The sequence below is a fragment of the Lissotriton helveticus genome, chromosome 4_1, assembly GCF_964261635.1.
Source record: "Lissotriton helveticus chromosome 4_1, aLisHel1.1, whole genome shotgun sequence".
In the NCBI taxonomy this organism is placed as follows: Eukaryota; Metazoa; Chordata; class Amphibia; order Caudata; family Salamandridae; genus Lissotriton; species Lissotriton helveticus.
This window is the reverse complement of record NC_136063.1, coordinates 785,881,778-785,906,426: the sequence shown is the minus strand read 5'-3', so window position 1 is coordinate 785,906,426 and position 24,649 is coordinate 785,881,778. Positions and strand designations below refer to the sequence as shown.

Below are 24,649 nucleotides of genomic sequence, written 5' to 3'. Positions count from 1 at the left end.
GTGTCTCCACAATAAATTTGGGTCTCAGGACCGCTCTTCGCCCCAGTGTGTCTGCACCTCTGAGCAGGAGCATTAAGAAGACCACATATGGGTGGAAGGTCCTTTAGGCTCCTGGCGGCCAGAAAGTGGAATGAACTTCCCACTGAGCTCTGGCTGGAGCCATCAGAGAGAAGTTTTAGATCAGAGCTCAAGACGTACCTGTTCCGACAATAGGGGAGCACGCTGCAATCTGCAGGGATGGGGGGGGGGTTGCTCAGCTACTCACTATAGCGCGGGGACACGCCATCTGGCATAACCAGGCGCTTTACAAGCTCCCTTATTATTATATCACTCCCACCATCACAGCATGCCTCAAATATGGGAGCAGTGCTGAAGCTCCGTGCCTAGTTCTGACAGACAGCATGGCATTTTTCAGCCCAAGTAAATTTAGATCTACAAGCCCAACGGGACTTATTAAGGTCTCAAACATATTAACAAAATTTCATATGTCAGGAGCCAAGTGAGCTATTCATGGATCAGTCGTTTTTTCAGTTCCATTCCAGATGCTCACCATTACAATGTATTCTGTTGTTTGGGCTGGTACATATCAGGTTCTTTCAGTGAAGCAGAAATTGTGATTTTTGGCAAAACCTCCAGCAAACTCTCTCTTTCACGTTTACACCTCCAGGTATTTGTGCGCTCAATAAATGGTATTAACATAACATCGACACCAAGGACAGTGACATTAATTCCACAATACTAGGTGTCTTTTTATACTGTTGTACACCTGTTCCAGTGGATTTTTGTTATTTTTGTGGGAAAACACATTTCCCAGAAAGTAGTAGACAGCTGGGTGATTAACATTTCAAATTTGGAAGGTATTACTTATATGACAAGACTCAGAACAGAAATAACAAAACTCCCATCAATAGCTCGGTTGGGGCACCAAGTCTGGCTTTGTTTTAGTCTCTGATCTGTTAGGTACCATTATCCGTTGGGTCTGGGTGAATTCAAATTTAGTTTACTCAATATGAAAAGTCAATTTAAAATGCAGCAGACTACTTCATTGTTTTCCTATTCCACACAAACCGTCAGTTGGCATGAGCCTTCTCTCTACATTTTACTTTATTGAGTTACAAAAAGAGTTACTTTTGTCATTACTATAATATGCGACCTACATACTGTTGTGTGCTTGCCTCAGTCTCTGCACCGCTCTGAGCACATGCATAACAGTGTTTACATGGCTCTGTCTGTTTGTATCTTAATTGTAAAATGAATTCCAGCTATAGCCTTTGCTGAAAAAGCACAGTGGGAAAATTACACAGTACTCACCGTCGTATCCACCCAACACTAGCCATGGGAAGATTGGTCCGCCAAAAGTACCCAAGCAGGGATCATGGAGGACGGTAGTGTCATTTAGTGAGGCTGGGGCTCTGGAAAACAGCAAGAATGCATGGTCAGTGTGAGGCCTCATGAAGACAAGCAACAAGCCATTGCAATTTTAAACAGCTTACCGAACACAGTATAGGAAGTGAGAGTGATAGTCTGCGTAAGTGTAGAAGAAATCGCCGATAGAATGGTTGAGTACTTGATAGTTGTTCTGGTAGTAATTTAGTACACTGAGAATGGTACAGTTGTTGTTGTAGGGAGCCAAAGGGGCCAAGCAGATGTCCTTCAACATTACAGTCTCATTTTCATAGTATGCCGTTATGCCTTCTATTGCGTTTTGCAAGTCAAGAACCTGAAACAAGCAAAACCGGTCACAAATTAGTGAGATCAAATGATTACAACATAAAATACAAGAAGAACTGTATCCAACTAATATTTTAAAAGAAGAAAAACAAAAGATTAACAGAGGCCTTTAGGTTAGCTCAAGATAAAAGCAACACACTTGTAGGTTGAGAACTAAGCACTTCTGACCAGCAAAAGTGAAGTAAGTTAAAACTAAGGTGTCAAACAATGTAACCATAAAACATCAATAAAAAGGACAATTCTTAAAGAGCAACTACAGCCCTGAATAATTTTAGCATTTTTTAAAGTTCACCTTTCACATAAAAAAACCTGGACTTTCACACACAGTTTATTTAATTTAAAAATCGTGTTTGCACAGGCTCTATGCCATCATGTCCCATTATGTCCTTGTCAGCATCTCTCTGAATCATGACAACACTGCATTGGAATCAACTACAAGCACAATAGAGACAGGTCTGGTCTGCTACAAAAAATGTGTTAGAGCTCACAACCATGATTATGGCACATCAACAAAGATGCATCAATCCAAACAAAACAGTACTAGGTAAGATGAGTTTTTGCTGCTTGAGCAGTACAATTATATCCTCTTGAGCTAAGTTTATTAGTTTGATTTTTATAAATGCATGCACTCATACTTCAGACCGCGCTCTAGAGGATACATATTTTAAAAGCCTTGGAAAGGGGAATAGATTACATCACTACACAATTTCCAAATCCCTTAATTGTTATTGCGGATGATTCAATCTTAAGATTATTCCCATCTTTGTTGATGGGTCTAGAGGGGGCTTTTTACAAACATATATCATTCATTTTGCTAGGTTTCCTCCATCTATCTATTAACTTAAAATAGTTTGCAGTGACTTGCAAGTTAATGGCCAACTTTAGGATGATCTCTTTAAATTATCGTATTCTAACAGATATACCAGGATGGTCAGACCTTCCAAACGCACCATCAGTCCTGGCCAATTAATTATATTCAAGTCCCAGTTTTAATAATGTAGGTTTTAAACGTTTTAAAATACTAATTGCAAAATGAAAGCGATCACTGCAGGTATCTTTAGATTAGTGGCTGAATCTCTCAATAACAACTCAGTATTATCTCCAGCTGGCCATTAGAGTAGGCACACACCATCTAATTGCAGTATCCCATTTTCAAGCTAAGTTTCCTCTGGTGGACGGATAGGTCATGCAGACAACTGCACTGTCAAGACAAATCTAAGAAAAGAACAGTATTAGATTTGCTTATTGAAATTAAGTAGTGTCTCTCAGAGTAGTGGATTGTTCAAGCCTGCAAAGGTATACAAAAAATGTCAGATATACTGAAATGCTTCCCCATTCCAGTGACAAATAATGAATATGCTACTTACCAGTATGCATCTGTTCTTGGCATGTAGGGCTGCTGACATTCATATCTATAGCAAAGATCGCCGCCTAGTGTTGGGTCCGGATGATTGCACATTGTTGTCCTGGAAGAGTCTTCGAAGTATCACGAGATAAGTGGCTCCTCCCCTGGACTACAGTGCGCATGGGCATCGACTCCATCCCCAGATTGTTTTTAGCCATTGTGGCGAAGATGGAGTGTAACAGTGTGAGCGATGACCATGCTAAGAGTAAGTGTAAATTCTGCAGCCGCTACAGGCGCCGGGGAGGAGGGCAGGCGATATGAATGTCAGCAGCCCTACATGCCGAGAACAGATGCATACTGGTAAGTAGCATATTCAGTTCGAGGCATGTGGGCTGCTGACATTCATATCTATAGCATAGAATAGATAGCAGTCCCTCCATTATTGGCGGCCGCCCGTGCCGGCTGCAGATGTTTGAAAAAGTGTCTTCAGAACAGCCTGCCCTACAGCTGCTTGGAGTGCACATCTTCACAGTAGTGTTTAGTAAATGTGTGTGGGGTAGACCATGTGGCTGCTCTACAAATGTCTTCCAAAGGGATATTACCAAGGAAAGCCATGGAGGCCCCCAACTTGCGGGTGGAGTGGGCTCTGGGGGGGACCGTTAAAGTGCGCTTAGCTTTTTGATAACAAATCTGGATACACTTAACGATCCACCTGGCTATACCTGCTTTGGAAATGGGGTTGCCCTTGTGCTGGGCAGAAAAGGCAACAAAAAGTTGTGTCGTTTTTCTAAAATCTTTGGTCCTATCAATGTAGTACATCAAAGCTCGTTTGACGTCGAGAGTGTGGAGCATTCTTTCAGCCACAGTCTCTGGGTTTTGAAGGAACACAGGTAGTTCAATGGTCTGATTGACGTGGAACTGTGAAACTACTTTAGGAAGGAATTTAGGGTTAGTGCGCAGCACCACCCTGTTTGAGTGAATCTGTATGAATGGCTCCTGTACAGTGAGCACTTGGAGTTCACTTACACATCGCAGCGACGTGATGGCTATTAGGAAAGCCACTTTCCATGTTAAAAACTGAACCTCGCAAGAATGCAGAGGCTCAAAAGGGGGGCCCATCAGCCTGGTGAGGACCACATTAAGGTTCCATACAGGAGCCGGTGGGGTTCTGGGAGGAATGACTCGTTTCAAGCCTTGCAGAAAAGCCTGAACGGCAGGCACTCTGAAAACCGAGAGACGCTGCCTGTTTTGGAGATAAGCCGCTATGGCGGATAAGTGTATCCGAATGGAAGCATATGCTAGATTGCATTTGTAAAGATGTAACAAATAACAAATGATGTCGTGAGTAGATGCATCTAGCGGGTTGATGTTGTGTTCTGCACAGTAAATGACAAACCGTTTCCAATTTGCTGCATAGCAAGCTCTGGTGGTGGGCTTCCTCGCCTCCCGTATGATATCCATGCAGTCGGGAGGCAAGTTAAGGTAGCTAAATTCTAAGACTTCAGGAGCCAGATCGCCAGGTTGAGCTGTTGCGGATCTGGATGCTGAATGTCACCATGGTTCTGCGTCAAAAGCCTGGGTGTGAGGTGGAGCCTTTGATGCGGTACCACGGAGAGCTCTAGAAACGTGGTGTACCATGGTTGGCGTGCCCACGTTGGAGCAACCAGGATGAGTGTCATCGAGTGTTGCTTTAGCTTTCGTAACAGACGAATTGCGCGGTGAACGAATACCAAGCCGGACTGAGAGGGGAGCAGGGAGGCCGGTTACAACCAACACGGTCGGATTGATGACAGACCTTGGTTTTTTTAATCAAAACAATACTCTGACGCTGCCAGGAGAATTGAAGGCATCCAGTGGCGCTGCAGTAAGGGACATAGAATCCCATTTTAAGCTTATTTTAATTATCAATACGGTGGCCCCCCTCCAGTATCCTCATCATTGGAAAAGTTCCTGAAACTAGGAGGCACTCCTGTCTGGAATCAAACAAAGACCAGCAGTTTCCAACATAAGAGTGACTACGCTCCTAACTTCCTCTAAAAATTCAAGAAAGTGAGGATTGTTAACTAAATGACCCACAGAATTGTTTGTCCTGAAGAAGGTGAAATCATTGAAACACCGTAACGCTGCGTCGACCCCTACAACAACTGTGATTTTTTGACTGCTTTTAAAAATTGTATTTTTTTAAAAAAAAGATTGTGCTCACTTGATTATCAAAAAAATTTTTAACCATTGATGTTTGTGATTTTGGGCACTATTATTACACTGTATAACTACTGTTTTTAATGATTTGTAATAAATTGTATACTTTTATAATATACACACTGTTGAGGTTTCTATTCCTTTTTCAAATTTTTATTCAAATTGTTTCTAATTGATTATCAAATGATTTTTCACATTTATGTTTTGGCAACTGGGCTTTGTGAGATAAACGGGTAATACATTGAAAGGTTCTGAGTAAGATAGTGACCTTGGGACTTTCTCTGTTCCTTCAACTTATACTCCTTGTCCCTAATTTGACTGAAAAGGAGGCCTCCCTCTTTTTTCTACATGCTTTAGCTTTCGTGCCACCAGCGGTATGAGAGGTGCTGGGGGAAAAGCGTACGCAAATCTGCCTGACCAGTTCATCCATATCGCATTGCCCTGCGACTGTGGGTGCGGGAACCTGGCGGCAAAGCTTTGGCATTTTGCGTTTTCCCTTGTGGCGAACAGGTCTATCTCTGGATGACCCCACTGCTGGAAGTACGGGCGGAGTACTGATGGATGTATCTCCCACTCGTGCATTTGGTGGCGTACCTGCTGAGCAGATCCGCCATCTGATTGTCCTTGCCCGGGAGGTGTTCCGCCATGAGGAAGATGTTCCTCTGAATGGCCCACTTCCACATGCTCTGAGCCAGATGAGACAACTGTGGAGAGTGCGTACCTCCCTGCTTTTGAATGTAGTACATGGCCGTCATGTTGTCCGTCCGGATCAACACGACCTTGTTGCACAGATGTACCTTGAATGCCTTCAGCGCCACGAAGATTGCCATCAGTTCCAGGTAGTTGATGTGCATTTTCTTTTGCTGCGTTGTCCATAGTCCCTGCACCGTGTAGTGGAGTACATGAGCTCCCCATCCCTGGAGAGATGCGTCCGTCGTCAGGATAATCTGTGGCACAGGCTCCTGGAACGGTCGGCTCTTGCAAAGGTTGTGTGGATTCCACCAATGCAGAGAGCTGTATGCCCGACCGGTCACCAACACAAGGTCGTTCAACTGCCCTTGAGCCCGAGTCCACTGATGAGCCAAGCATTCTTGGAGCGGACGCATATGTAGCCTCGCGTGCGGGACTATGAAGATGCAGGAGGCCATCATGCCCATCAACTGCATGAACACTCTTGCTGGAAGCGAATGTTGCGGTCTGAACTTCTGGATCAGTGCCTGAATGCAGTCGATCCTCACAGAAGTTGGCTGTGCTGTGGCTGCCAGAGTATTTATCGTCGCGCCCAAATACTGTAGCACATGGGCTGGCTGAAGGTGCGACTTCGGATAATTTAGTGAGAATCCCAGATTGTGAAGGAGGTGAATGGTGTGGGACATGTTGGCGGCGCACTGCTGGGCCGACTTTGCTTGGACAAGCCAGTCGTCCAGATAAGGGTAGACGTGAACGTTTTGTCTCCTGAGGTGCGCAGCCACTGTCGCCAGGCATTTTGTGAACACCCTGGGCGCTGTGGTCACCCCGAAAGGGAGGACCTTGAATTGATAATGCTGATTCTGAATGGTGAATCTGAGGTATTTTCTGTGTGATGGATGTAGTGGAATGTGAAAATATGCATCCTTGAGATCCAAGGTTGCGAGGAAGTCCCCTTGATTGAGCAACGGAAGAACCTGCTGCAGTGTCAGCATGTGAAAATGTTCTGAGAGAATATACTGGTTTAGGGGTCTGAGGTCCAGTATGGGTCTGAGGGACCCGTCCTTCTTCGGGATTAAGAAGTACAGGGAGTACACTCCTGTGCCTTCTTCCTCCACTGGCACGAGCTCGATCGCCCCTTTTTGCAGCATGACGAGTACCTCCTGCTGCAATAAGTGCAAATGCTCTGTGGACATAGGACGGTGTTTTGGTGGCAAGTTGGGTGGAGTGGAGGTTAACTCCAGACAATAACCGTACTGGATACGTTTTCTGACCCACCTGTCTGTGGTGATGGATTTCCAGACCGGCAGGAACTGCTGCAGTCTCCCCCCGACAGGTGTTGTATGGTCGGGGGGCAGTGACAGGGCGTCACTGTTTGTTGGTGGCGGAGGAGCGGGAGTTGTTGTTTCCACGACCTCTGCCTTTTGTGCTGTTGCCCCGATAGCCGCCTCTACTCTGCTTGGTGTAAGAGGACTGCGCCCCACCTTTAGTGTATTGCGTTTGCTGGGACATCTGGCCTCTGGAAACACCTCTATTGCCTGAGCGACGAAAAGTAGTGCCCCGAAACTGTTGGGACTGGAGAGCCCCCATGGACTTTGCAGTCTCGGTATCCTTTTTTATTTTTTCCAGGGTGGTATTCACCTCAGGACCAAATAGTCTATCAGGGTTTACAGGCTGATTGAGGATGGTGGTTTGTATCTCCGGCTTGAACCCGGAGATTCTGAGCCAGGCCTGACGTCGCAACATGACACTAGTGTTAATGGCCCTTGCCGCGGTGTCCGCCACGTCCAGGGCACATTTAATAGAAGCGTTGGAGATGAGCTTCCCTTCCTGAATCAGCATCTCCGCTGCCTCTTTATACTGATCTGGTAGATGTTGTAACATGGTCTCTAGTGTATCATAGTGTGCCCTGTCATATCTGGCCAAGAGTGCCTGAGTGTTTGAAATGCGCCAGATATTGGCCGCTTGAGCCGCCACCCTCTTCCCTGATGCTTCTAGCACTTTAGATTCCTTGTCAGGGGGAGGAGCATCACCAGTGGACTGTGAATTTGCCCTCTTCCGGGCATTAGAAACAACCAGAGAGTCCAATGGCAACTGGCCCTTGATGTAGGTAGGGTCGTCAGGTGCCGGTCTATACTTTTTTTCAATCCTAGGGTTGATAACCCTGGCACGTGTGGGTTCTTTAAAAATGTCCACAGCATGTTTCAGAACCCCTTTCAGCATTGGGAGAGTCTTGACAGTCTTTTCTGCTGTGGAAAAGGTATCAAAGAGGAAGTCCACCTCAATAGGGTCAGCATGCAGCTGGACGCCGTGGTTTTTAGCCGCCCTCTCAATTAGGGCATTAAATGCTGCAGAATCCTCTGTAGGAGAGGTTTTGACATTGTACACCTGAGTGTCCGGGGCAGTGTGCTGGTCCCCTGCATCCATCCAAGAGTCCTGGTGATCCTCAGGATCAGTGTTGGCAGGGAAATTATACTCCTCCTCATCACCTTCCCCAGCCTCCCCATCCGAATAAGTGGGGGAGGGTGTAGCCACTGTTTGAGTCCGTGTGGCAAGCGGCTCAACCAGAACCGGGGAATCCGTAGAAGGCTTCTTGCGCTTCAAAGGAATCGTGTAGGACTCCATAGGCTTTGCCGCCGTGATCTTCCTCTTGTAGAGGGTAACTGGGCCTTGAGCACCGAAGAGGCTCGCGACTCTTCTGGATGTCCGACTCGGGAACTGAGCCAGAACAGAGCTGGGCACCGAACGCAAGACAATACCGACGGTATAGGAAAAGGCCTTTGGGCCTTATGAAAAGTCTATATCGATTCCGAACTGGAGATGTCGAATATACATCCGAACCCAATGGCGGAAAAAAACAATCTGGGGATAGAGTCGATGCCCATGCGCACTGTAGTCCAGGGGAGGAGCCACCTATCTCGTGATACTTCGAAGACTCTTCCAGGACAACAATGTGCAATCATCCGGACCCAACACTAGGCGGTGATCTATGCTATAGATATGAATTCAGCAGCCCACGTGCCTCAAATGAGTACTTTCCCTTCTCTCAGCAAAGCACCATTACCTTAGAGCTTTACATATAAAATGAGAAAAAACTTCAGCTCCAGAGTTCAGGACAACTCTACACTTAACCAGACCGGCAGGTCAGATGAAAGCTCTGTACTAGTGTGGTGGGCTTACACTTTGGTTACTAAGGCCGGCAAATTTGTGAGAACTACATCATAACTCTGGTAAAAACAAGTACCACCCCTCATTGTGATTGTGATTTCTCCTGAGGTGGAAGCCGGGAGTAGGCCTGTTTGTTCGTTTTTTAAAAATTTGAGTGTCACGTTTAAACTGTTGTTTTTACCTGCCCATTCCTTCACTTGCTCAGGGCGCCTCCAGCCTCTGAACATTTCATCGAGCAGCGGAGCCAAACGCTGACGCAGGATCTTGCCTCTGTCGCCATTCCCCGCCGCCCACACAGGCCACGCCCCTTTTTTTACCGAGGCCACGCCCCCTCCGCACTATTTAAGGCGCTGATTACTAGCCCCTGACGATTGTGATTTCTCCTGAGGCGGAAGCCAGGAGTAGGCCTGTTTGTTCGTTTTTTAAACATTTGAGTGTCGCGTTTAAACTGTTGTTTTTACCTGCCCCCTCCTTCACTTGCTCAGGGCGCCTCCAGCCTCTGAACATTTCATCGCGCAGCGGAGCCAAACGCTGATGCAGGATCTTGCCACTGTCGCCATTCCCCGCCGCCCACACAGGCCACGCCCCTTTTTTACCCAGGCCACGCCCCCACAGCCAACTTCCTTTCTCTATATAACATGTGCACATTCCGGTCGCGCAGCGGGCGCGACGATTGCGCGCCAAAGGCGCGCCTAAGGCAAGCCCGTCTGCGCCCGTCCACGACTGACCGGGACGCGGGGCACCATACTCTGTGCAATTTCATGCATATACCCCTGAACAGCTGCGTTCCTACAGAGCCAACTGGCAGCTGAATCCCACCACGCTGTCCTATGCTCAAAAGCTCGGCATTGCTTCCCCCACGCCCACCATGTCAGCCCCCCCCCCTCCACTTCTGCTCTTCTCCTTAACACGAGATCAGCCGTCAAGCACCAGACCGAAATATATCATCTTTTGGATTCTAACTCCCCGGACCTCTTGTTTCTAACCGAAACCTGGTACAGACCTGATTCCCTGCCTAGCATCTTAGCCTCCCTCCCGGCCGACTACTCCATGCTCCGTGCCGATCGACCCGAGAGCAAAATAGGAGGCGGTGTAGCCTTGATTACTCACAAGGATTTTCACTTTTAGACGCTGGCCTCGCCCACATTACCAGCAGCCGACTGCCTTGCAGTGCGATCCACTTCTTTTAAGACCCCACTCACGTGTGTTTTAATCTATCGACCACCTCAGCCATCCCCCGATTTCCTCCCTGCCTTTCAGAACTTATTGGCTACCCTGGTAATTAACAATGCCTCTGTCCTTGTTTTGGGTGATTTTAACTATTGGCCTACCGATCCTGCTGAGGATTCCACCTCTAAAGACTTCACCCAACTGCTCCTTAGTCTCAAGTTTACCCAACACGTTCAAGGCCCCACTCACACCCGGGGCCATACCCTAGATCAGATCTGGACACTTAACATTCCTATGTCCACTCCTATCATTTCGCCCTGTTCCTGGTCAGATCACTCCTTGCTCGCTTTCTCCCTGGACCTGAACCATACTTCATCTCCTCCTCTCCCCAAAAACACCTGGGTCAGGAGCTGGCATAAAGCAGACATTTCTTCTCTCTGCAATTCACTAACTGCCACCTGCCCAGACCTTCTGGGCTTCGATCCTCGCCCTCAGGCCGCCACCTTAGATCAGTGGCTCACTAACGCCTGCGACCCGGTGGCCCCTTTGAAGCATATCGCCATCAACCGCACCCATAATGCCAACAAATGGTTCAGTGCCGCTCTTAAAGCAAAGAATTTGGAGCTAAGGCAGGCCGAACGCGCTTGGAGAAGAGCATACAGCCCCGTCCATAGACAACACTTTATCACCGTGCTCAATGAATATAAAGCTGCCATTCTGACAGCTAAGACCGAGCACTTTTCTGGGCGCATCTTAGCGGCCGAATGTCAATCTCGTGAGATATTTTCCACCGTCCATGAATTGGCATCCTCGGACAGAACCTCACCCAAGATCCCACCCTCTCAGGTCTTATGCGACTCGCTCAATGAGTTTTTCATTGATAAGATTGCCTTGATCAAAGCCAATATCCCCCCCCCTTCTCTCCTTCTCTCCCCCACAACCCCCTGACAATCGCTCCCTTACCACTATCCCCCTACTCCCGAGAGAATCCCTGCTTCTGCTGCTTAGGCGCGTTAAGTCGGGCTCCCCAGCTGATATTGGCCCGGCACGCATCCTCTACCAGCTCTTCTCTGCGTGCCCTTCCCCCGCCATTTCTCTTTTGAACAACTGTTTTACCTCTGGCATTGTCCCGGCCCCTTTCAAGACTGCCATAATTCTCCCAATATTAAAAAAACCAGGAGCCGACCCTTCTCTTCCTGCAAATTACCGCCCTATACCCCTCCTCCCTTATCTGGGAAAAGTAGCAGAGTCCCACGTCACCCATGTACTTAGCTCCTTTATAGAGAGCAGCAACTACCTCGCACCCTGCCAGGCGGGCTTCCGTCCCCGACATTCTACTGAGAAGGTGGTCATCTCAGTTATGGACCAACTCAGGGAGGGTCTCGACACCAACATCCCCCAGGCCCTCGTCCTCCTCGACCTGTCCGCCGCCTTTGACACGGTAGACCATTCCATCCTTCTGTCCCGTGTCAGGGCGGCGGGCATAGAGGACCAGGCTCTCACCTGGATAGGATCCTTCCTGGAGGGGCGCACTCAGGCGGTCCATCTTGCCGAATTTTTCGGCTCCACCCTGCAGGGTGAATCGCGGGGTTCCCCAGGGCTCTTCTCTCTCCCCTCTTTTGTTTAACCTTTATATTTTTCCTCTTATTTTCGCACTTCAACAAACTTGAGGTCACAGTTTACAACTATGCTGATGACCTCCAACTCATTTTTGATTTTTCTGTTCCACCATTAGCTGCCCCCCGCTTCCAGTCTATCCTGCTGTTTATCCGGGCTTGGATGAACGCAAACCATCTCAAACTCAACCCGGATAAAACAGAGCTGATTTTGACTGGAGGCAGCGGCAATCCCTGGACACCCTCCTTCTGGCCCCCTTCCTTTGGTCCCCCTCCCACCCCTTCCCACTCTGTTAAGACCCTCGGAATTATGCTCAATCACCACTTGACACTTCACACCCACATTAGCTCTGTTGTTTCCTCCTGTTTTTTTACTTTACGCATCATCAGGAAAGTATCCCAGTTTTTCTCCCCCTCAGCACTCAAACTGATTGTTATGGCCATGGTCCTATCTAAGATCGATTACGGAAACATCATTTATAATGGTGCCCCCGCTTATGCACTTCAACGTCTTCAGACGGTGCAGAACCAGGCAGCTCGCCTGGTGCATGGCCTGCCGAAATACCATCACTCCTCCCCCCCTTCTCACTGCCCTACATTGGCTACCGATTAAACAAAGAGCCCTTTTTAAGCTTGGCTGCCTCACCTTTCAAGCCCGGGCGGGCACTGCCCCTGCGTTTATTAATTCCGCCGTCATTAATTACTGCCCTGCCAGAGACCTACGTTCCTCTGTCAAGTCCCTGCTAGTCATCCCCCGGTTTAAGAAAAAACGATCCGGTGGCCAGAAATTTTCGGTACTCGCACCTACCTTCTGGAACTCCCTGCCCCTTCCTCTCAGATCCTCCCCCTCTCCTACTTGGAGTTTCGTAAGGCTCTAAAGACCTTTTTGTTCCAGCAGGCTTTCAGCCCTTAGTTTCCCGATGCTTCCCTCGATTCTGAAATCTGCTTAGTGAATGTGCGCTCTATAAATAACTAAAAATTCAAATTCAAATTCATTGAAATGTATGAATGCATCATTGCTTCAGATTTGTTATAATCCTGATATTTTGTAGTAGAGATGTGCATAGTTTCCAGAAAAGTAAGTGTAATCATCTAGCTTTGCACTACTCCCAGCTAAGTCACATAAAGGTAAAAATAAATAGCACCTGTAATCCACACAAGTGCCACTACCTCAAAGATATCCATACACCTCCACACAATTCCGGTTAGCTACATCGCGAACAGTGCATTTAAAAAAGAAATAATTTTTACAATCAAATACAGGCTGTGTCTTCCTTTCCATCACAGCTGTGAAATAATCAAGAGGTAGAAGTAATGAGCATAGAGGATTCTTTCCTACTTTCATTTTACAATGCTCTCTTTTCCTCCATATACACTGTGATGCACAGATCGATGGGGAAGGATATTCTACTAGTGTGTGGCTGTTCATGTCTGCACACTAGTAGAGTTATCATGACTACCTCATAGGTCTGGAAGAAGATGGACTGAATCTACCTACGTATGTGATTTTAGGTAGTAAACACATGGTTTGCAGAAAAACTAAAGGCACTGTAGTCATATCCTCATTTCTCTTGTGCCACGACAAAAGTACTGACAGGGAAGTGAGCACTTTGAGATTTTTGGCAAGGTGCAGAGTGCCATTTTAGTCTTTGCTTTTTTTAAAATCTTTGCCATTAAATCTTTTTACTTTAATTCTGCCATTCTTTTTCTTGCTTTTCTAAATCAGTTTTATTTCACATCTTTACCCTCATACCCCTTTACCCGTTTTTCTTTTTTATTCAATATCTTAATTTTGTACGTTTCACACATTTAAAAAGGAAAGCGAAAGGTATCATTTAAAATAATTTTGCACAAAACGTTAATACTGCTATTTTTAGTTTAGCAAATACAATCTAAAAAACATTTCTAATTTTGAGGTGAAAATGTATATTAATGGAAGTCAAGGACTTTGTGAATGCCATCCTAGACTATTCCAATACCCTATCTAGACCACTTCAAAAAGTACATTGATGCTTACGGATACAAACACGTGCAATAAATGTTACTTTAATTTACTCCTTACCTGAAACAGAATGTCAAGGTTCAAAGGTGGTCCAAATGGTATAATTTCCCCCGATGGGTAGGATGAAAAATTGTCTACTTTGGCATTTGGTGCGGTGATGATAAGCTGCTCTGTCCTGAAGAAGGGCCCAAAGTGTGCATCAAAGTACTCCTTCTCCTTGCGAGACTGACTACTGGGGGCAGACCAAAGCTCCACCGGGTCTGTGGTCAACTGCATATATCTCAGTCCTGAACAGCAGACTCCAATGAAGATGATAGACAGCAGCACAATAATCAGGGGATTTCTAACACAGGTGGACCCCCAACATGTGAACATACGCCTGAGCCAGCTCTCAAACCTTTCGCCTAGTCGGTCGCAACAAGTCGATTCCTTAGCTGTGCAAAATGCAAAGAAAGAGGTTAACCAGAAGCCTACACATTCAAGAACAAGTTTAAAAAACTTTAAAAGTGAACCTACCTATTTCTGGATGTGAATTGAGGGAAAAAGCTAAATTACTGTCAATCGGTGTGTACTCCGAAGTGATACTTCTTTTCCTGAAAGAGAAAACAACAGTGTTGTGAATATGGAATTTCTGAGTTACTCATGCTACCAACTTTAGGAAAATTGTTATCAATAAGATTTACATAATTTAGCTTTTTATGGACTTCATGGGAAATAAAGGTTGTGGAGACTTCTTGCTCGCAGAACAAGCTGATAAGTCAAACCAAACTGCAAGACCTGAGGGGACCTGCGTTCCCATCCCAGTATGGAAGCAACCCTCAGAAAGAAAACCTGAAAAACCACCATTTCTAACTTGCAGGACTCCTGGCTTCTCTCCAGAAACTTTTCTCAGAATCTTCTCACAAGTACCTAGAAGGAATTCAGTTGTGTAGGGTATGCTACGTGAAATGTGTACAGTTATAAACGGGCCTGGATTTCATTCCACTCAGGTGAATAACAGCAGAACCAAATGCATTAAAGGAGATAACAGGCCTATTTATACGTGTATTCTGGAGAACATATCAAAGGACAAATCAAGAAAACAATGAGGCATTCCCAAAAATACATTGGTTTCCCAACAGTATTTCTCCTTGTAAAAATGTACAATTTGCTCAAGTGGAAAACAAGTACCTTTCACATAAATGTGTACCTTATGTTGGCACATGGCCAAAATTTTCACAAAACGGAAAGTGACGAAATTATGCACTTGAATTACACCACCTCCCAAACTTCAACTGTTTAAGGTCATAGACCGTTTTAGTGCTTAAGGAGCGCAGAGAACGATAGCTGGCATTGATTACACAAAATTCATCAGACTAAAACCTTACGTTTGCATGAATAATACTGTTGAATTACTGTTAGTTAACTGTGCCTTCTATGAAGATGGAAGATTGAACTGCTTATAGGAAAAGGCTAATGAGATGATCATATCTGTTCATTAGTGGCAATTTGACGGATTTAAAAATGACGACGATTTTTACTACCATGCAGCAATTTGCCAATGCACAAGTTGCACACTGAATTTTGAACACTGAAGAATGGGCGACAGAGCATATGAACACACTGAATGTTTGCTCCACTTCTGTATTATTTTTTAATCAAGTCCAATAGACTTATTTTGGATATTGGCCCATCAAGTTTATAAAGTCTCTTTCAGCAGTAGACTTGAGCTTGGTGTAGATTTGTCACCGAAGGCCTGGATTTACCAACCTCCAGTGGCTGAGAGTTTATAGAGATGGTAATATAATTGGCACTCAATGGCATGGCTCCGAAGAGCCTTGACCAGACAGAGTATATTGCTTTGCAAGTTATACATGAGCTCTTTGACTAGAGACTTCAGCATAACTCCATTGACTTTCTACTATACACTTGCAGTGCTTGACAGTTCCTGGGCATGCTGATGGAGGAAGCTTGGGTAAGGTCTGGTGTGCAGTGGATTCAGGTAAAAGTACAGCAGAGCAGCGTAATGGTTTTACATCATGATGGAAAGTACATTTGCTCAGTAGAACGTACCTCTGCAATAGGAAGGTTCTTTGAAACTAATATTTCTTCAAACAGCACCAAAGCATCGAGAGGAAACACATTTCCAGTGGAGATCTAAGCCAGTAAAAATTCTCAGTGTGATATTGAGGTTAAAATTGTCTTATGGTACATCTGAGCCACAGGACAGTGTGTGAGAAGTCAGGACTGGGACTTGAACAGTATCAAAGTGAATCACTATCGGCCAATTAAAATGCTTAAAAGATTACGCACACCATGGGACTTCAAACACCAGAGTAACGTTCGCTGACACTGAATAGAAGAGATATTGATCAGTAAAGGAGAAATAACATTATAGGGATACTAAAGGCAATGCAAATCTTTGAGGTTGTAATATATAGGTGACAAAGAGGTCTACTGAATGTATATACTCCATTATTTTCTTCATACACTGCTTAAATCCAGCTGTTTTAGCATTGAGAAAGTATTTTGTCATACGCAGAACAAGTGTCAGCTGACAGCACATTATAATGGATTAAAAATACTGAAATTCATGTATGAAATGCTGTTGGATGAACTACTGCACAGAATTAGCATTTTAACTTCAAGATGAGACAACCATTTGTAAATAAACACTTTCGGATACAACCAATAAATGGCAGCACAGTGAACAGCATGCTAAGCTAGCAGATTATGCTGCAAAATGTGTAGATTATTTCGATCTTGTTCCAAAAGAGAATGACCACATAATGAACACCACCATGCATCATGACAGGAACAAGCCACTAATGGGGCCATGGGAAGGACTGGGAAGATGCCGGAGGTAGGCCGAAGAACAAGAGTGAACTGAGGGTAAGGAAAACAAAAGCAACTGACTGGTCTGTGGAAATCTCATAAGGTTATGGGGGCGGTCATCAATCTCGGTTTCAAACTGAAAAGGCTAGAATTAGGGAACAGGCCAGCAGCTAATCGAGAAGAGCGAAGGTTGAGCCCCGCTGAACAGAAATAAACCTGGGAGAAGTGAAGGCTCCTTAAGAGTCTCGGGCCCAGATCAAGTCTTGAGGGTGGCAGATGAGACATAAATTAGCAGGATACAATGCAGGAGGAACTATAAAGCAGCTGAAAGGCAGCAGAAGTAGGAGGAACTGAATGAGTGCAGGTTGGCAGGCTTGGTGACACAACAGTTTCCCTGATAAGTGGATGGAGATGTTCCTTCTATTGTGTCAATGACCACAAGATGAATAAGACGTGATGCACAAATCTGCTCAAATATTCTGTGTTAGTAGTGGACTGATTCACATTTCTTCGTTTCACTTTTTCTTTTTGGAGAGGGAAGCAGGAATACTAGTCCTTGGCCAAAAATGGTGAATGTAATCACTATGTAGGTATGCTTAGTAGATTTTACAATGTTGGAAATGAAGTAGAAACTAATTACGTGGCTCATGTGTGGTGAAGGTACTAAATGGGTGATTGCAGTGGAGAATAAAGTTGGAGTACGATAACTGGGACTACTTGCTAGCACAAACATTTCCGGAGTACTTCAAGAAAGTCTACAAAACCAAGGAAGTAGACAACATAACTTTTTGTTCAAAACATGCCCGTGCTGGCGAGAGGCAATGATGATAAACTAGAATTCAGAGGTTATTACTCAATTACAGAGTAGCAAGACCCAGGGACCTAATGGTTTCCCACCAGAATTATTTAAGTAATTATCTGGGAAACTAGGAAGTCATATATTATTAATGCTAGAATTGATGGGGCACAGCCACAAAATCTGAGACATACCATATTGTCTTTTAATAAATGGGAAATGCCCAAAACTAACTTTGCCACATACAGGGCAATATTGCTTTTGAATATAGAAATCAAATCCTGGCTAAAGCACTTATTAACCCTCTGCAGGTTGATAGTATAGTCAATACACCTGGACCAATCCAACTTGATGCTAGAATGGCTATTTTAATTCATAATATCCACTAATACCATCACCAAAACTGTAGTGATTCTCTCTTTAGATGTGGCAACATATCTGATTTAATTTAAAGGACATATATGTCTGCAGTTCTGGAGCAGTTAGGCTTCAGTCCACATGCTTTGCCCTAGCTTTGACTGCTCTATGTGGGCCAGAGTGATTGTTACTGGGGGCTCTCTTGGAATCTTTATTTTGGGAAGGGGTGTTCCCTCTTCTGAGGTCAACTGCTGTTGTGTGAACTGTATCTATGGCTCAGTTCTACAAAATTTGTTTTCACATCCACGGATGACACAAGCGAACGGAGTTCAATGCACCAACTCTTGAATGTGAAAGATAGGTTTTAGTAGCCCCGCAGAAACCCACCCAATGCAGCTGAAGTGGAGTCAATGCTATTGGTTTAATAACAGCCCCTAAACAGGGATCCAGTGACACCGTAGTGATTGGAAACACACATTTTGTTCTTGTCAATACCACACACACAGCACTAAGAAAAATACACTTTTACTAAGAAGAGTTTATTTCAAATGGTGCAACCTGTTGCTTAGCACATAGAAAACAACCACACAGAATATAATTAAAACAGCATAATGCATGTTGCGAACAAGGAGAAAAAAATTAACATTTCTACCATGGTTACAAATGTCATCTAAAAAACCTAACACCCTAAAACCTACTGCTATACGCAAAGCTAGGAGCGCATGGAGTAGTCTAACTTGCATCTAGAGTTTCTTAGGGAGAAACAGTCTACTGTTTTCCGTGTTTACAGCCAAGCGCTGTAATTATCAGTAGTCAGGGAGGCTGTAATCCCTGCAAAAGGCAAGCTTGCGCCGCATCACCATCAGCTTCTGCCAGACTCGGCCTCAATATCAGCTTTCAGTAGAAAGTGCGATACAGCAGCATTTCTGGCAGTCAAAATCTTCTCTGGCAGTATCGTGCCCAATAATCTGAGGTGAAGGACATCTCCTAACAAGCGGTCAAGTTGCAGTCCTTTTAAACTATATCTTATCTAAGATGGAATTTCCAATATCACCTTAGGAATTTCTGGTATAACCAAAGACCACCAAGAAGCTAGTCTAAGACGCATTCTTTTAAACAAATAAGGTAAAAATAGGACTATTCAGGGTTAACTACTTTGGGATGTTGCTCTTATTTGACCTTGAAATTGAGATAACTAGGCATTTGTTCCAGACTGATGTTGCATTACGTATCATATAGAGGTCTATGTCTGAGTGACTTAAGATTTCCAGTTTCTTGGGAAAATAAGGACAGACAACATCTAGGTCAAAGGCAGACATGTTGATGATCCTGCAAAAATACAGAAAACTGAGCCGCTACGAAAAATGAAGTCAAGCATTATAGTCTTTACATTGTTGCCTTCACATTCGAGTTTCTGGCCTGCAGGATAAATGTGGCTGGATACACAATGACCCAACAGATCAACACAGTCTCCTCGACCTGCTTCAACACCCTCTGCATGCTGCGAAGACATTCAGATGGATCCCTTCCAAATCCAGAAAAACTGTCACGCATGCACGCTCTCATCAGCAGCAGACTGGACTATGGCAAAACCCTCTGTGCTGGAATCAACAAGAAACTCCTTTGCAAACGCCAGACCATCCAGAAAGCCGCAGCCAGACTAATCCTCAACATCCCCCGTCGCAGCCACATCACCCAACACCTCAGCTATCTCCACTGGTTCCCAGTCGAAAGAAGAATAACCTTCAAGCTCCTCACCCACATATACAAGGCCCTTCACAACACCGGACCAATATACCTGAACAACCGCCTCTCCTTCTACGCACCCAAATGACACCTCTAATCAGCCGAGCTCGCTCTGGCTTCCGTCCCAAGCATCCACAGGACCAGAACAGGTGGAAGGTACTTCTCCTACCTCACAGCCAAGGCTTGGGACAACCTCCACCAAGCCCCCACACTGCCCCAATTTAGGAAAGACCTCAAGACCGGACTCTTCGGATGACCCCAGCCTTCAACGGAGCCGCCCCCCCCCCCCGCACCTTGAGACCCTCACGGGTGAGTAGTTGGGCTTTATCATCCCTGATTGGTTGATTCATACCTCGGTTTGGAGTTTTCATGGAAGGAAAGACAATCCCTATATGCTGATGATATCCTGCTATTTAGAGTGGAACCAACATTTTCTTTGACAGGGTCTTCAATATATTTGAAAAATGTGGGTCACATTATCGATTTTCTATAAACTGGGACAGCCCATTTCCTTTCCCTCTTCCCATTTAGCTTCCAAGACCTGGATCTTGACATCAGTTATAATTAATAAAAATACGGGTCAGATATTGAATACGTTTAGAAATTATGTCTGAACTGGGGTGGTGTGGAGTGCAAAAAAACAATGGATTTAGGCCCAGATCTCTGTACTGGGGTGAATGTATGACATTGTTCTGCATTCTGTCCATCAACTGTTGTTTTTGCATAGAAATTTAGTACAACACTGTTCTGCAGTCTAATCTGCATAAACTCTTTCATGTTAAGGCCATATCCCAGATGATAATAGCTTTAGCAGCGGTTATCTCGATCTATTTGGAGTAAACATTTTGTATGCATGATTGGACCTGCCGGTTTATGGTAATAAAGGCAATGCAATTTGACGAAGATTTTGTTTCTTGAATCAAGCCCTTTTATGCCAATTCCATAGTCAGAATTAAAACAGGGAGGAACATCTCTGATCGAATACAAATTATCACTACCGTTGTTCTCACTGGCAATGAAACTCTGGATGTCTGGATTAAAAGTGGAGACAAATCCTCATCTTTTGCTTAACAGATTAAGGGACTCAAGCTCTCACTGCAATAGATACGGAGTGTCTTAAGGTTGCCCTACACAAAATAAAATATTTAGGGTTCAATAGTTATAGGAGGCAACCCAACATACTCTTAGGGTATTTGGATAAAGCATTAGCAGCAAGATCATTGCTGGCTTTTGGAAGAAGCTCCCTCTCTCGTCCCAAAGTAGGACAGCCATTGCTAAAATTATCCTCTTAACCAGTCTGTTATATTGCTTTTCCACTATGCTTACATACCATTTCTTTCAATAACGTTAACAGGATGGAGAAATGGTAGACACAGATTGGCCATGCCCAACCTCAGTCTCCCTACAGATCAGGATGCCTCACTGTCCCTGATATTGTGACCTATTAGCTTCCCGCGCAACTGGGTTGTACTCTGGCTAACACTAATCCAAAGTCCCGAATTACAGTCAGTATCTGTAGCTCACTTTGAATATGTGAATCATACTTAAGCTTCTCTTAGAGGATATGACTGCTTCCTATTGAGACAACTTGTCTTTTGGTAATGGTCAGACACTGTTAGCACAGATATCTTCAAAGAATTAGACGACACACTGCATATGCCCCGAGATTGCATCTGGGCCGTTCACGCCTTTTACCAATCAAGGCTTATACTATTTTGACTATCTGGAAGTCAGCCGCTATTAAGCATATAGACCCTTTACAGAGCAAGAAGGTGAAAAGCCACCTGGCCAATTTTTAACATATACCACGAAAAGAGCAGTTGCATCTCTATAGGGCCTTTCTCTTGAGGAACTTGAAGCACAAGTTACTTACCTTCGGTAATGATATATCTGTAAGAAACAGTAGTTAGTATTAGATTCCTTACTTTAGAATATCCCCAGGCGTCAGACTGGATCCGGAAAAGCCACCTGGCCAATTTGTTACATATACCATGAAAAGAGCAGTTGCATCTCTATAGGGCCTTTCTCTTGAGGAACTTGAAGCACAAGTTACTTACCTTCGGTAATGATATATCTGTAAGAAACAGTAGTTAGTATTCGATTCCTTACTTTAGAATATCCCCAGGCGTCAGACTGGATCCGGAAACTTTTGCGTAGCAGTACCCTTGCGCGTCGGTAGGCGTCGTCTGCAGCTCCGCGTCCGTCGTCGGCGTCGTTGGCGCCGGGATGACGTCGCCGGAGTACTTAGACGCCGCGCTGACGTCAGTTCTTATACAGCTTTTCCGCGCCAGAAACGCAGAGCCATAATAAAAACAAACACTGGTGCCATGACACTAGGGCCCTGAAAGGGGAAGGCCTTAACCCTGGATATCGGTTCGCAGAACGGGGAGGATGGGTGGGGCGGTAAGGAATCTAATACTAACTACTGTTTCTTACAGATATATCGTTACCAAAGGTAAGTAACTTGTGCATCTGAAAGAAACAGGTTAGTATTAGATTCCTTACCTTAGAATAGATACCCCATGGGTTGAGAGAAGAAGCCCACCCGGCAGACGCCGCTATGGCACTGTCAGTTGTTAACGGTGCTCAAGAAATTACGAGGCTTCCGAAGGTGGGACGACATAGGTATCTCCACCATAGGAGATGTGATCGCCAAAGGGGAACTGAAATCCTTTACGGCCCTAAAGTCCGACTTTGGGCTACACCACTCACAGCTATACAAATACACACAGCTGCGACATGCGTGGCAGGCCCAGAACCTCCAACTACACGATATCCCAGAATATGCACCACTGGAGGGACGGCTCCTTCAAGAACGGATACAGGGGAAGATGGTCTCCCTCACATACAAAACCTTAACTAACAACATGCTAGGTGATTTGGCACGGCTTCGACATGTATGGGAGGCGGAGGTGGGAGACATGGACTATCTGGACTGGGACACTGTGTTAATGCATCCCCGGGAGGTGGCAATTAAATCACGACTACGCCTCATTCAGTTTAAAGTACTACATAGAACCTACTATGATAGAGTGCGACTCCACAGAATGGGGAAAATAGACGACTCACACTGTCTTAGATGCAGTCAGCATGACGGAGACTTATATCATACCATTTGGGCTTGTAACACAATACAAATCTACTGGACGCACATATTCACGGAACTGGGGGAGGGTTTGGGGGTCCCGCTCCAACAGGAGCCCAAACTGGCACTATTGGGCATGACTAACGAGGTAGACCTGCCACGCCCACTCCTCACCTTCCTGGTTCTTGCACTTGTGGTAGCAAAAAGGGATATTGCAAAGTACTGGGGGTCACCGGAGCCACCAGGATTAGAGGAATGGAGAAGAGGGCTAGACCTTTACATGGCGGCCGAGAGAGTAACATTCAAAGCGAGGGGGTGCCCGAAAAAATTTCAAAGGGTCTGGTCCAAATGGCGACATTATCACGGGTTGGATGGGTGGAAAGTAGAAATCTGACTATCCAGGCGCAAGAGCGCTGACAAGAGAGCACAGGGTGGGATGTGATGAGACAAGTGTGCCATATATCAATGGACTTTGAACTGAGATATTGTATACTGTGACAGAAAATGGGAGCTCTGAGGTGGGTGGGTGGGTGTGGGAGTAGGGGTATAAATACTGCTGATTTCACGACTGTACTGTTGAGTTTTGATAAAATGCAAATAAAAATATATTTGTTTAAAAGAATAGATACCCCAGCAATACCAACCCCGGTGGTGGGTCTGCGAACCAATAATCACACCAGAAAGTCCTGGAGGACGGAACGGCCAAAGAAGCCATCCCTCCGGACTTGGCTGTTCAGGCAGCAGTGTCTTGCAAACGTGTGCAGCGAGGCCCACGTAGCTGCCTGACAGATGTCCTGCAAGGGGACTCCCCGGCCCAGCGCAGTAGTAGCCACCGTGGCCCGTGTAGATTGGGCCCTCAGCCCAACAGGAGGATCCTTCTTAGCCAAAGAGTAGCATGTCTTGATGCAAAACACGACCCACCGAGAGATGGTCCGTTTGTGCACTGCCCCCCCTTCTTAGCACCCAAGTAACCAACAAAGAGTTGGTCATCCATCAGGAACTGGCGTGTGCGATCCAGATAGTATGACAGCGCACGTTTTGGGTCCAGACGGTGGAGCCGCTCTTCCTCTTTAGAGGGATGCGGAGGCGGAAAGAAGGTGGGCAAGGTGATGGACTGCCCGATGAGGAAGGCTGTGACTACCTTGGGCAGGAAAGAGGGTCTTGTCCGCAACACAACCTTGTCCGGAAGGACAGAAAAGAAAGGAGGTTTGGAGGAAAGAGCTTGAAGCTCACGCACTCTCCTGGCAGAGGTGATGGCAACCAGGAAAGCAGTCTTAAGTGTAAGAAGACGGAGAGGACAGTTATGAAGCGGCTCAAAGGAAGCGCACATCAGGTAAGTCAGAACCAGGTTCAAGTCCCTCTGGGGCATCACGAAAGGAACAGGGGGGAACATATGAGTGATGCCCTTCAAGAATCTATTAACAATCGGGGACTTGAACAAAGAAGGCTGATCAGGTAGCCTCAAGAAGGGGGAAAGGGCAGAAAGGTAGCCCTTGATAGTGCCAAGAGCAGAGCCCTGCTGTGCAAGAGAAAGAAGGAAGAGGAGAACCTCAGAAAGGGGGGCAGAGAGTGGATCCACAGTCTTTGCTGTGCACCATGCCACAAATCTGTTCCACCTGCAGGCGTATACCGACTTTGTGGAGGGATGCCTGGCTGCCAGAATCACATTACAAACTTCAGGAGGCAAGTCAAATGGCCTCAACTGTCGCCGCTCAATCTCCAAGCATGGAGGTGGAGACTGGACAGGTTCGGGTGGAGGACCGTCCCCCTGCTGCTGCGACAGAAGGTCCTCCTGAAGAGGCAGACGAATCGGGGGATCGACAGACATGCTGAGTAGCTCTGGATACCAATATCTTCGTGCCCAGTCCGGAGCCACAAGGATAACTTGGGCCCGGCCGCGCCTGATCTTCTTCAGCACTCTGGGCAGATGTGG

At 45.7% G+C, this 24,649-nt stretch overlaps 1 protein-coding gene across 1 annotated transcript in view; it reads right to left on the bottom strand.

Annotated features, from left to right (window-relative positions):
* The window catches only part of NPC1 (NPC intracellular cholesterol transporter 1), a 310,606-nt gene that overhangs the window by 103,724 nt on the left and 182,233 nt on the right, over window positions 1-24,649 (bottom strand). Inside the window, exons 7-10 of the mRNA XM_078687419.1 lie at window positions 14,435-14,511; window positions 13,979-14,352; window positions 1,494-1,720; window positions 1,312-1,412 (exon numbers count right to left, since the gene is read on the bottom strand). Of these exons, the coding sequence (XP_078543545.1) occupies window positions 1,312-1,412; window positions 1,494-1,720; window positions 13,979-14,352; window positions 14,435-14,511 (779 nt within the window). The remainder of the gene's footprint in view (window positions 1-1,311; window positions 1,413-1,493; window positions 1,721-13,978; window positions 14,353-14,434; window positions 14,512-24,649) is intronic.